General features: G+C 37.6%; 1 protein-coding gene across 2 annotated transcripts in view; it reads right to left on the minus strand.

Moving 5' to 3' along the window:
* Nucleotides 1-9,155: 9,155 nt before the first annotated feature.
* ATP6V1A (ATPase H+ transporting V1 subunit A) overlaps nucleotides 9,156-13,790 on the minus strand; it is a 48,951-nt gene continuing 44,316 nt past the window's right edge. For both annotated transcript variants that reach the window (XM_081138781.1, XM_081138782.1), the window contains 2 exons: nucleotides 13,336-13,507; nucleotides 9,156-11,480 (listed from right to left, as the gene is read on the minus strand). In XM_081138781.1, the coding sequence (XP_080994907.1) occupies nucleotides 11,388-11,480; nucleotides 13,336-13,507 (265 nt within the window). In that variant the 3' untranslated portion in view covers nucleotides 9,156-11,387. The remainder of the gene's footprint in view (nucleotides 11,481-13,335; nucleotides 13,508-13,790) is intronic.

A 13,790-nucleotide genomic window follows, 5' to 3' on the forward strand; every position in this document is an offset into this window, starting at 1 on the left:
CGCCAGTATCCTTTCAATGGTTCAATATGAATGTGGTCATTATGTAAAGTATTTGAAAAAATATTTCAAAAATAATTTTTATAATTTGAAACAAACTCAAACTTACAGAAAAGGTGCAGATATGTTACAATAATCTTTTCCCTGAAACATTTGAGAGCAAACGATATCAACATCGTCCCCTACCAACTCCAGATACTTTAGTGAATAATTTCCTACATACAAAGATGTTCTCCTAATATATAAATAAATTTTAAAATATTAAAAAAACATAATATGACCAACAAAATTGGTAAATTAACATTGGATCACTACCTTCTAATTCTCACACCCTGTTAAAGTTCCACCAATTACCCCAATAATGTCCTTTATAGCAAGAGGATCTAGCCCCAAATCATGTTGCAGTTAGTTGCCATATCTTCTTCAGTGTGTTATATTAAGTGCTGTCCCCTTCACAGACGCCCTCCCTCCTCATCTATCCCACCTTAACATGCCTTGCCCAGCCATCACAGTCCTCCTCACTCTGCTCAGGTTCTCAAACCCCTCTGAGTGGCACCCCTACCGAGACAAGGAGGTTATACACTGAGGGATGAGTGAGTTTAAAGGTCTCTGGGATGGCAGGGGGCCTGGTCTGCTTGAAGGGCAACAAGGGAGGCCAGTGTGGACAGAGACACGTAAGCAAGGGGAAGAGCAGGGTAAATTAGATGAGCCAGGCAAGACAAATGAGGACAGGTCGGAGCCTTTTAGGTATTGCAGACTCCAGTTTTTCCTCTTCATGAGATGGAAGCCAGGAAAGGTTTTTGAGAACTTGAGTGACATTACTTACATTATCAAAAGAAACTCTGGCTACTGTATTCTCCCAACTGGTCTCCTTGCTTCTGTCTTTTCCCCTCACAGATAGTCAAAGGGAAGTCTGACCTGACATCCAGATAAGAGCTATTTTTGAGGCCTCCACTCTGGGCCTTCTCTGGCCACAACTTCCCTTTTTAGATCACACTCCAAATAGTCAGAACCCTGGAATTTCTCGCCCACACTTCCTCAAGTCCATTCCCAGGAACTTCAAAGTTGTCTTCCATGGCTTGGTTCTTCCAAGAGTGGATAACATCGCTGGTGTGCACACCCTCAGCCTGTGGTGTTACCAACAGATGGCTGTCTGTGATGGGTGAGGACAGAGCTTGGACATGTAGACTGGTGTGTGCACAGGCATGAACACAGTGCTCCTGCAATGGGGAATGGAGCCAGAGCAGGGAATAGAAGAAGAGGAGGTTGCAGGCTCAGTGGCTAGGAAAGCTATCTCCACATCACTTCCTTCCTGGCATAGAACTCTGAGGGGTCCAAGAATTCTAAAGTTGTACTGGTCTCTCAGTTCTTTGTAGAGATATATTTGTCAAGACAAGAAAGTAAAAGACATTTAAGTTTTTGATTTACAATTTTTAAAAATGCATGCAAATATGGGCATCCACTTGTATTCTTGGTCCAAGCTCCACAAATGCGAGAAGCGGGGCTTATAAAGGGGGAATAATAAAATCAAAAAGAGCGATTCAAAGGCTGCTGCAGTAACTCAGATGAGATGATGATTTGGACCAGTGTGGTAGTGACAGTAGTGCTGAGAGATAGTCAGGCTCTGCATATACAGTATTTTGAAGGAAGAGTTAAAAGGATTTTGTGGGTTGGATGTGTAGTAGGAGAGAGTAAAGTTAAAGATAACTCTAAAGCTATTGGCCCGAACAACTGAAAGGATGAAGCTGAGATAAGAAAGCTTCAGGGAACAATTTGGAGAGCTATGAGTTTTAAAAATGTTAAGTTGGAGATGCCAATTAGACACCCAAGTGGAAATGGGGAGTGGGAAGTTATGTATATAAGCCTGAAGTTCAGAGGACATAAATTTGGGAATTATCAGAATAACAATGGTTTTTAAAGCTATGAAAATGGGTGAGATCACCAGGTGAGTAAATGTAGATAGTAAAAATATCCAATGACTTGTTCCTGGAACACTCCAAGATCTAGAAGTTGAGCAGATGAAGAGGAAACAGCAAAGACACTGAGAAGGAATGGTCAGTAAGACAGAGGGCTTCACCCTGAAGCCAAAGACAGTATTTCAAGGAGGGTGGAAAATCAAAGATACCAAGTATTGCTGATCAGATAAGATGAGAAATGAGAATAGTTCTGTGTTAGTCTGCATTTAGCAATCTGGATGTCCTTAGTGACCCTGAAATAACAATTTCAGTAGAGAGCAGATTCAAGAAAAAGGAAAAGAAATATAAGTCTGCATGTAGAAACAGCTAGTTGTAAATTTTGCTCTAAATGAGGCAGTGAATAGGAGGGTAGCTAGAGGGGGGGAGTAGCATCAAAAGAGGGTTTGCTGTTTTGCTTTGTTTTAAAATTTTTTGGTGTTTTTTTAAGATGGAAACAATAATAATAGCATGTTTGAATACTCATGGGGAACACTCGTGAGAGGTAAAATTACTGGTGTAGGAAAGGTAGGGAGTGAAGACCTTGAAGGGGAAAAGGGGAAGGATCTAGTATGCAAGTGGGTGAACTGGCCTTGGAAAGGAACCTGAATTGTTCATTCTTAGTATCAAGAAACAAAATACAGGCACAACTGCAGGTTGCAGGTACTTGAATAGATGTGATGAGGCAAGTCTCTTTTCTTCTCAGAAGTTCTCTTCTGGTTGCTTCAAAGCAGCCCCTGGCAGCCAGGAGGTGGCCTGGCACTCATAGCCAGGCCATGGTGTTCTGTTGAACATAAAAAATTTACGCCTGGCTGGCATGGCTCAGCGGTTGAGCACCAACCTATGATCCAGGGGATTGCGGTTCGATTCCTGGTCAGGGCACATGCCTGGGTTGTGGGGTTGATCCCCTGTAGGGGGCGTGCAGGAGGCAGCCGATCAATGACTCATCATTGATGTTTCTCTCTCCCTCTCCCTTCCTCTCTCTGAAATCAGTAAAGACTTTTTTTTTAATTTCACACACCACCAAAGTTAAAAAAAAACAAAACTGCCACTCTGTGACCATGATAGAGCCAGACAAAAACCAAGGCCACTCCATAATCATGTCTAAACAGAGACAAAAATATGGACATAGTTTAAACCATAAAAGTGACCTCATACCCCGTCCTGGCTAATGTGTGTGACTTCTGCTTCCTTCCCAACCACAACTTTAGCATCACTTTGCTCCTCCTACCTTCTAAATAAGATTAATTTATTAACACGCCCAATCTTAGAATCACTGCAGCCTTTGACAACATATAATCCAGGAGAAAGCCCCATTTCTTGAATCTTCTTCCCAAAATCAGCTAACACAAACCCCAATTCAATAGTAAATCCTTTCTCACACCCTTTAACTGAGACATCCCCGTGGTTCTCTGTGGTGTGCTTTCACCCTCGTTGCAACGAGTCAATAAATCTAACATTGTTCTACAGGTGTGTTTCTGATGGTCTTGGCTGAAGGGCATTGATATTTCTTAGTGAAATAGAATACAGCCTGAAAGTGAATATGTAGAAGTAGTTGGAAGTTCGAGGAGAAATTATGAAATACCATAGGAAAATGGATGGACAAATGTATTAGGGAAACAGTAGGATTGCTGGGCAACACCAGTTCCTAACTGAGATTCATGACATGTATTTGAAGTGAGAATACATTAATATATAAAGAGCTCCTAGATACTGATATGGAAAAACCACAATCAAGTAAAAAATTGATAAAGTATGTGTCAGAGAGTTCACAGAAAATGAAATACAAATGTCTCTTTAAAAAATATAAAAAGATGCTCAATTTTACTCTGAATATAGTAAATAGAAATTAAAACCATACTTAAGTGAAGCTAGCCTGCACAGTTATGTGTTTTTCTGCAGTTGCACAAGTGCAAGCAGACTGGGCAGCATTGGAAAGAGAAAAAGGGGTCTAAGATAAAAGGTAACATTTCCTGGGAGAACAGGACGAGATCCAGTGAACAGAACAACTTTAGAGACTCGTACAAGCTAAGGATACATGTGAAGCAGAAGCTGGTGATGGGGTAAAGAGAGGTACAAGCTGAGAGAGTTCCTACGTCTTTTACTAAAGGTATTGGGTTTCTAGATTTCATTAAACTGTGAATTATTTAAATCCACCTTGAGCCAATTTCTGAAATGCAATGCCTTATATTATCTAATGTAGCACTATAACCTATGGTGTTAAATAAATAAATATATCCAAATTGGACCCCTCCCCATCTCTTTGCCTTAACGATATCTATTAACCTCACAATGTGAGAATTGCTATTTTAAATAGAAATGCTTTGCTTTTACAAAGATATAAGCCAATGTTTGCTAGTAGATTGTTGATAGTGTAATTAAATTCAGAGGTCATCAAACATGTTAAGACAATGTTTTGCTTTATATAATACTCCTCCTGGAAATTAGACATATTTAGAAACTACTTATCTATTTTATTGAATCTAAAAGGCCACAGGAGTATTTTTTTTTAATTTCTAGTAAGATCATTTTATAATTTAGCAATTATAATTCATGGATAAGTGCTTTAATTCTGCCTTCTAAAGATAAGAATAGAAATTGTGCTCATGGTGAGTAGAATCCAATGGTAAATAAATATAAATTGTAAACTATGTAGTATTTTTAATGTAGCTGTTTGTTGGAAACGGAGAAGAGAATACTAATGTCAGTGAGTATCTAGTGTGGACCCCACAATGGTGCATTTAAAACAAAGTACAACCCCTGGAAAATGGCTTCTCATGTGATTCAGATCCTAGAACTGAAGAAAGGCATAGAAGAAGATGTGGAATTTTCAAATCTCTCAAAATGAAGGTACAACTTGAAGGCCTTCTTTTAGTGAAAACTTCTCAGAACAAGATGCTTGTCTGAGCATATTCAACATGGCTGGAACAGCCAGAGTAGTTATTTCTGCTCAGTGAGTTTCTGTGGAAGAGAACATGGTGCAGGGGGAGGAAGTGGGTGGTAATGCCTCAGTCCCCTAGATGAGCCTGAGAAAGAGATTCCTGTGAAAGTGATTTATTGAGAGGTTCGGGTGAAACTTACAAGGGAGTGAGGGAAGGAGGAAGCAGACACTGATGCGGATGCAGCTGAAGTCTCTCCTCAGCCTGATTCCACCGGGACCTCTAGAGCATGAAAGTCATTACATGCTTGTCTCACCTTGAGGCAGGAGGACTGGTCATCAATACCCTCATGGTGTCTTGGGACCACTGACAGGTGTGGGGGCAAAGAGCACTTAACCTTCCAGGCATTGCCAGATGTGGCACCTCCTATTGGTTTAGGACAACTTTCTGTGCAAATGTGCTGCGATGAGCTCTTAGCAGCACTCAACCTGAGGATGGATGAACTAGACAGGTAAGGGGCTATAGGCAGTTCACCAACAGGATCATATACAGGTGTTTTTATTTGTGATCTTTTTAAATTTTATCCTAACACCTCACCATTTACTTCAACTGCATATTTTTAAATTGAATTTATTGAGGTGATACTGGTTAACTTCAATTGCGTATTTTAACTCCAAAACATTTTTCGTAGTCATTAAAAATTAAACTGCATTCTAATATTTAAACGCCTTTTTATTTAGCATCTGGGTTCCTTGTTACCTAATGATTTAGAAAAGCAAAATAAAAAGGTTAAATTGCTTTTCATAAAAGTCTTCCATTTAAATAAGGCATATAATTGGGTAGTTAAGGGGAAAGGCTTTTAGTAAAATAGATTTAAAGTCTGGCTCCAGGGTTCACCAGCTATATGATTGTTTGCAAGTTTCTTTTATGCTTCTCATCTGCTTCTTTACCTGGAAAAAAGAAGAATAATAACAAAAGTAACTCTTTCTTAGAGATGTTGCCAGGTTTAAAGAATACATGATAGGTTTCCATTTCCAGTTCTGGTAGTAAGGTGGGCCACATAACTGGATGAACCTTCCTACTAAGTATAACTCAAAAAGCATATTTTTCAAAAATCTTCTGTAAATCATCAGACAGCTAACAAGATAGTAAGAATTACCAGGCCAATGTCTAAGGAACCCAGAAAAAAACGTAGTAAAGCTGTTTTTGCTCTGAATCTGGCCAAACCCTAAGGTTTTATTTTCAAGGTCTGGTGAGGAGAATGACAAGACAAAATCCCAATGGGAGAGTCTAATGGGAAACCACCTTCCCGTTAAGCTGGTAGTGAACTTGAAGAAAACCCATCCCACAGTCTCACCTGCAAGAGATTAGAAGGTGGGTTGAGGAGCACATACCTGAAAAATTGTAATTATAAATCAATCATTATACTTCTTTGCGGACCATACTCACACTACCTAGGGGTTCCAAAGACACTTCAAGCTACGAATTTAAAGCCATCCTGGAAGTCCTTTTTATAGAAGAATCCTCACTAATAAATACAGAAGAAATGAAAACACCCAATTAGAGCAACAAAAAGAGAAAAGAATTTTTAAAAATGAGGATAGTTGAAAGGACCTTTGGGACAACATGAAACGTAACAACATCCGCATCATAGGAGAACCAGGAGGAGAGCGCGAGCAGGGTTTGAGAACCTATTTGAAGAAATGACTGAAAACTTCCCTAACCTGGTGAAGGAAAAAGACACGGAAGTACAAACAAGAGCTCAAACAGAACCCACACCAAGACTCATCATAATTAAATCTGCAACAGTTAAAGACAAAGTGAGGATATTAAAAGCAGCAAGAGAAAGACCGTTAGTTACCAACAATGGAGCTTCCATAAGACTGTCTATTGACTTCTCAACAGAAACATTTCAGCCCAGAAGGAATTGGCACAAAATTCAACGTGATGAAAAGCAAGGACCTAGAACCAAGACTACTTTCCCTGACAAGGCTACCATTTAAAATTCACAGATATTACAATTGCAAAAGGAATTTTTTATTTTCCCATTTCTTGCACCCCTATGCTCATTACAGCATTATTCACAGTTGTCAAGACATGGAAACCACAGAAGTGTCCTTTGACAGATGATTGGATAAAGCAGCACATGTATACACTGGAATACTACTCAGCTGTAGGATGAAATACTGGCATTTACAACAACATGGATGGATCTTGAGAATATTGTGCTATGCAAAATAAGTCAGAGAAAATTAAGAACCATATGATTTCACTCATGTGAGATATAAAACTGAAATCAACAAATGAACAAGAAAAACAAAAACTCATAGACACAGAGGACAGAATGGTGAGTACTGGGGGGAGGGGGAGTTAGATAGTAAAGCATAAAGGGGGTCCAATATAAGGTGATGGAAGATTTGACTTTGGGTGGTGGACACAATGCAATATACAGATGATCTATGATAGAATTGTACACTTGAAATCTATATAATCTTATTAACCAATGTCACCCCAATAAATTTAATTTAAAAAAATTGAAAGTCACCTGGCTGGCGTGGCTCAGAGGATGAGCATCAATCTATGATCCAGGGGATTGCGGTTCGATTCCAGGTCAGGGCACATGCCCGGGTCGTGGGCTCAATCCCCAGTAGGGGGCGTGCAGGAGGCAGCCGGTCAATGACTCTCTCATCATTGATGCTTCTCTCTCTCTCCCTCTCCCTGCCTCTCTCTGAAAACATTACCAAACCAGTATTACAAGAAATGTTATAAACAATAAAATGGCAATAAATATGTACCTATCAATAATCACTTTAGCCCTGGCTGGGTGGATCAGTTGGTTGGAGTGCTGTCCAGTACACCAAAAAGGTTGTGGGTTCAATTTCCAGTCAAGGCACATACCTAGGTTGCCGGTTCCGTACCAGGTAGGGGCGTGTACAGGAGGCAACTGGGGTGTGTAACAGGAGGCAACTGATTGATGTTTCTCTCTCACATCAATGTTTCTCTCTCTCTCTCCCCGTTCCTCTCTAAAACAATAAAAACATATTTTTTAAATCTCTTTAAAAAGAGATGCTCTTAAAAAAAACAAAAAACTATTTTCAAACAATGTCCTGATCCTTTTAGAGGGTGCTTCCTTATTTTGCACAATGGCTTTTCAGTTACTAATTGAATGATGTCTCCCCACCCCTCACCCGTCTTTGCTTCTTAAGGAGCCTGAAGCACTTGCTAGTAGCACCCTATATAAATCACCTTGGCTGTGACTACCATCTCAGTGCACACCAGTTTGCACCCATTTGCAGAGGGTTTTCTGTAGCTACCAGTGCCTGACCTACTTATGTGCATGTGCTGGGCATTGATTCTCCTTGTCTTTGTGGGGACAGCCTTCCATGGATGATTGACAGGAGCTGGCTGTCAATGACTGATGGAAGTACTCTAGCTCCCTTGCACCCCAGGTGGGATAACTAAGGTGCATATTCTTCACTTGCTCCTAGAACTCCATGGCAGGATTGTACTCAATAGTCCAAAGTACTGACTTGCTTGATAATGAACACTTTTATTGGCTTCCTTCAATTCTGTTGTAATTCTCCCCTACTCTACTGGTATTTCCTATGGTCACCTCCCAAATAAACTGCCTGCACTCAAATACTTACTGTTTTAGAGTCAACTTCTGGGGAAACTCAAACTACGAGGGAGCCCTTAGAACAACTTCAGAGGCATTTTATCACACCCCACTTGGGGAAGTTGGCTCCCTTCTTTGTGCTTATATTGTAGCAATACATTAAAACTAAGAAGATATTGGGATATTACCAAATGGACTAAAAATTACCCAAACATTCTGTAATAAGCTTTCCCATGAATTTTAAAATATTTTTCTACATGAACTTGGCATTCAATAGTAATAGAATTGTTCATTCCACACTTCATTTCCTTGGAAATTGTTAAAAATACATGTAAGAAAATAAAATATGTGCCAAGTAACATGTTGCTAGACTGAATTGTAATTTGGGTTGCAAAATCTGAATTACAAGGCTTTAGTTCACTTTACCAAAAACGAGTACCACTGATCTCTTTTAATTTACAAGTGTACTTTTACAAACCATTTACTTGTTCAATTTAAAACAATATTCAGAATGGTATAAGATTCTGTGTACTACATTTCCAAATCACAGTATATGATTATAGGACTTTTTGCAATCTATAGTGAGGGCCCCAATTCGATAAGAGAGAAATAAAAAATTAAAAGTCATACTGAAAACGTCAAGTCAAAATATAAGGTGGCATGTTTTCTAGCAGATCTTGCCCCCCCCACACATACATTAAAAAATGTTAATTTAAATCCACTTTTTATTCTTTCATAGATTTTAACAATTATACACAACTTTTCACATAAAGAGAGTGAAATCTCAAGGATGAGAAGGCAATATATATGTTCTCTTCTATGCATTCTTTAGGATGGAAGGAAATTTCCAAAGGGTACAATTTGTGAGACTTAACACTGGAAAAACACATATGAAACTTATTTAACTGGCTCCACTTAGGACCAGGCACAGCACAATAAATACAGAATTGCATCATTTTTAAAAAACTGTTGCAAGTTTAAAGAAATATGATCAGTGACCAATCTGAAATTCTGTAACATATAGGTGAAGGGACACTTAAAATAAATATCTGAGCATAGTTTCTCTAGCATTTTTACACCCATACATCAACATTCTTAAAAAGGAGTATTTAGAACTACAAAAAACAAACTTGGTCAATCTTTCTTCATCATACCATTCATAACCATCACAATCCTGGTTTGCTGGTAAATTTAAAGTAGAAATAGAAAGTTTTTGAAATTCTTTTAATTTCCACTGGTCGTAGGGCTTCTGGGTAGGAGGCCACATTGGAAGCCAACTGATTAAGCAGCACCATTAAGTCCACATCTCAACAAATCATTGCAAAATTTTTACCTTTCAGTATTCTGAAAGGTTACAAAAAGTTGTATGGAAGAATACCTCTCCTGAACTGTTAAGAACTGCAATCTGCAAGGATTTAAACAAACTACAGCTGAATTCTCTACTGACTACACCTTTCCGTATCAGACCAGAAGAAATACATTACCTAAAAATTTAAATAACATATTAAGGCATAAAATAAATACTTTATTTATGCTTATTACATCTGGGTATTTGAGACTGTTAGACATGTTCACATGCCCTTTCCTCTCCTAAAGAGAAAGCAACGGTGCCAGCACTATTGGTCAGAGTTAATGGGAAACTGTTGCTCTCAGAGCTGTTCTGTGGTGTGCCTTATTGTACAAAAACAGAAACCATTATTTTATAACAAATACTTAAAAGACAGGAAGAAATGATCTTTTTCACATGACCTAGATTCTGCTATCGGCAGATATGAAAACCAATTTCATCCCTATTAAACTGAATGGAAATTATTATGCTGCTATGGCTATAGATATTCTGAGAACTCTTTTGAGCTAATGAATCAAAACTCACATGAAAGAATTATTTTCTATAATTAGTAAACTGTTCAAAACTTCAATAAGCAAACAAACATGCAAACACGTGACATGTCATTTTCTTATAAAAACATAATGCCACTCTGGTCCCAAGAATCACTACAGCCCAGCTCGTCCTTAAATGTGCAAACAGCCTTTAACTACTACTACATATCTTCTTTGTGACATTTTACTGCCCATCACACTGCCACATGATTCTTAGCAGCTCAGCCTTCTAAGATATTTGAGGAAAAGAAAGAGGGTGTGATATGGATCAAGTTCTCAGTGATTGTTCTAAATGTGATTTTAAAAAGAATTTCCTAGTAATGCAGAATAGTTCTTGATACTAAATTTTTCCTAGTGAAACCAAATAAGCTTTAACAAAACGATGTTAATCTCAATTTGACTATCTGGCTCCTTCTTCACTTTTTAGAGGGTACTGATTCATATATTATGCTGAAGCCCTACAAGTGCCTATTTTAAAAACAGTATAGTTCCCAACAGTTTCCCACAAATATTCCTGATTTATGCTGGGGAAGCAATGCATAATTGAAACATTAATCATTCATGTTATTAAAAAAGCAAGTATTTCCAGCAAAGAAGTTATTTAGCAAAATGCTAAGCTACAAATAACCTTGCCATGTAGATAGATATCAAGTCATTTCACAAAGTACCTGTCAAATGTATAGAAATCTGGCCTTTCATCCCAAATCCACTGCAAAGACAGCACATGCAGTAGTCCTATTTAAATTTAATGGTAATGAGGAAAGGGCAAACCTAGGACAAGGAGGGACGTCAGCCTACATACAAATATACAGTAGTGTAGCCATTGTATATCATAGTTACTACATTCACCACTTTGGAGAAAGGATCAGGGAGGTCTTTTGAACACTGGAACAAAGGAATGTTTGTTTTGTATAATACCTACCAAATAAACAGGGAAACAACACGCATAGGCACTAGTCTCAAAGCCGCACAATAGAGAAGCAAGGGGTTTGAGATGGGAAATTTAGGAAAATATACACATATGAGAGCTTGCTGAGAAAAAGGAGGGAAGATATCACAGTTCTAATCTTCAAGGCTACGGAATGCATTCTGCATGTCTTCAAGAAGTTGTGCATAGTCAGCCTTGATCTTTGCCTCACCGTCTTTCACTGGATCCTGTAAAGAGACATTACAGAATTCAATTTACCTTTGGAAAATAATTTTTAGAACATGTAGTAAGTTACTTATGTTTAATGTATTTTTAGTATTAAATTAATTGAAGTACACTGGTAAACAACAGGAAGGAGTGAAAATTATCTTTATTTCCCTTTTTTCCTTTAAGGGTAGAAATGTATAAATGGTGTGATACCTGAACCAAACAGAAAGACAAAATTTCAATATTGTATTTGACCTACTAACTATATTCAATGACCAATGGCTTTACCCTCAACAGAAGGCAAAATATTGGAAAATTATGCAGCATCACATATTAGATACATTTCACTGCATGTATATGATAGTTGGATTAACTAAGTCAAATTAGAATTTACTATTCAACATCTGAGAGTATCACATTGAGACAGGAAAGTAAAATTTCTAAAATAATCTTCAAATGCACCACATTAAAATCCCTATGGAAAGCAACTTAATTGAGGAACATGTATAAAAGACACCTTAAAATGTTTAAGCTCTCTGACACAATCATTCCACTCCTGGGAATCTATACTAGGAAAATTAACAAAACCAACTATATGGACAAAGCTGGAAATTTCCTAAGTGCCTAAAAACAGTAATTACTCTCCAGCAACAAAACAATGCTTCAGAAGGCATTTAATGATATTAAAAAACAACTGTGAGCCCCCTGTGATGTGGCCCTGGCTGGTGGGGCTCAGTTGGCTGGGCAGTATGCCATACACCGAAAAGGTCACTGGTTCAATTCCTGGTCAGGGCACATGCCCAGGCTGAGGTTTAGTCTCTGGTCAGGGTGCATACGGAAGGCAACCGACCGATGTTTCTCTCGCTCTCCCTTCCTCTCTCTCTAAAAATCAATAAAAACATATTTTTTTTTTAAAAAGCAACTGTGATGTCAATTTGATACAATATGCATGTAAACAGAAAAAAGATATCACCTTTAATCACACTACCAGAAATCATTGCTATTACATATTTTTTATCCTATTCCTAAAAATATTTTGAAAGTAAAAATTGAATCCAATTACATATAGAATTTCTTTACAACCTGATTTCCCCCCTCATTATACCATAAGCATTTCCCCATGTCTTTGAATATTCTTGGGGAAAAAGCTATTAATGCCTTCATAATATTCTTGTCATGATGCATACACCATGTTGTACTATTCACTCTTGGGTGACATTTAAGAAGTTTAACAAACAACCTTTACAAACACTGCCTTTACAATTATTCAAAGTGTGTGTATACTTTTTTGGGATACCCTATATACATAAAACACACATTCAGAGAACCATCAATTTTTTAATAGGTGATTAGTAAATATACTTGAATATTATGACTTAGAAATAAATAAATATAATCCAACTAAAAAATATATTTAAAAACAATATTGAGTCTCTACTGATAATTTCATTTAATTATCTATTTATGTCTGTGTACTTCCAAAGGAATTACAGTCCACTTGAAAGTTTAAAATATTATGTAATAGGACACTTAAAAGAAGTAAACAGCAGGAGTCATTTCAAATGAGCATAGGGGTTGGATGTTAATAGGCAGGTGAGGTAAGGTAATTGCTGCTCAGCAATTTTAGCACTAAATTGCCTGGCAGTTAAGACAAACGGGTGACGTACTGGCATTTATTTTAGACATGACATAGTATAATTTTTAGCACTAGAATTCCTATTTGAACGTAACTTTGAGGTCTGTCCTGGTTTTCCATAACCTGAGCATGTGTGAAAATACTAAATGTAAGTTTCATACACCAAGTTTGGGACCCAAATAGTTAAAAAATTAAAAAGAAACATTTCCTTCTAAAAAAAGTTACAGCAGAAACTTTACCTTAAATTTCATGGAGGAAAGTTTATAGAGGATCTCCCCCATGTGCTCACGGATAATGGACCATGTGATTTTACTGTCACTCTGGGCAGTGGTTTCAACAGCTCTACGGGCCATATCATAAAATGCAATCATGTTGGACAGCATCCCTACTGTCTTATAGAAGGGGCAGAACCTAGGGTAAAAAAAGCCAAAACAATTAACAAAACAAAATCCAAAGCAGGGTCATACTTAATATAAAACTTTATAAAATATGACAGCATTAGCTTCTTTATTTAAATATGCAGACTACTTGTATTTATTGGATGATATATAAGGAATGAAAAAAGAATAGTGGAAAAGACCAGTTTTTCGACAAAGATGTCTCAGAATATGGAATGGATAGTAGATGAAGAAATATATTCTTTTCTTATATTAAGGGTGATGTTTATTTTTCAAGAACAATAAAACAGTACTAC

The sequence above is a fragment of the Miniopterus schreibersii genome, assembly GCF_964146895.1.
Source record: "Miniopterus schreibersii genome assembly, chromosome: 5".
Classification (NCBI taxonomy): domain Eukaryota; kingdom Metazoa; phylum Chordata; class Mammalia; order Chiroptera; family Miniopteridae; genus Miniopterus; species Miniopterus schreibersii.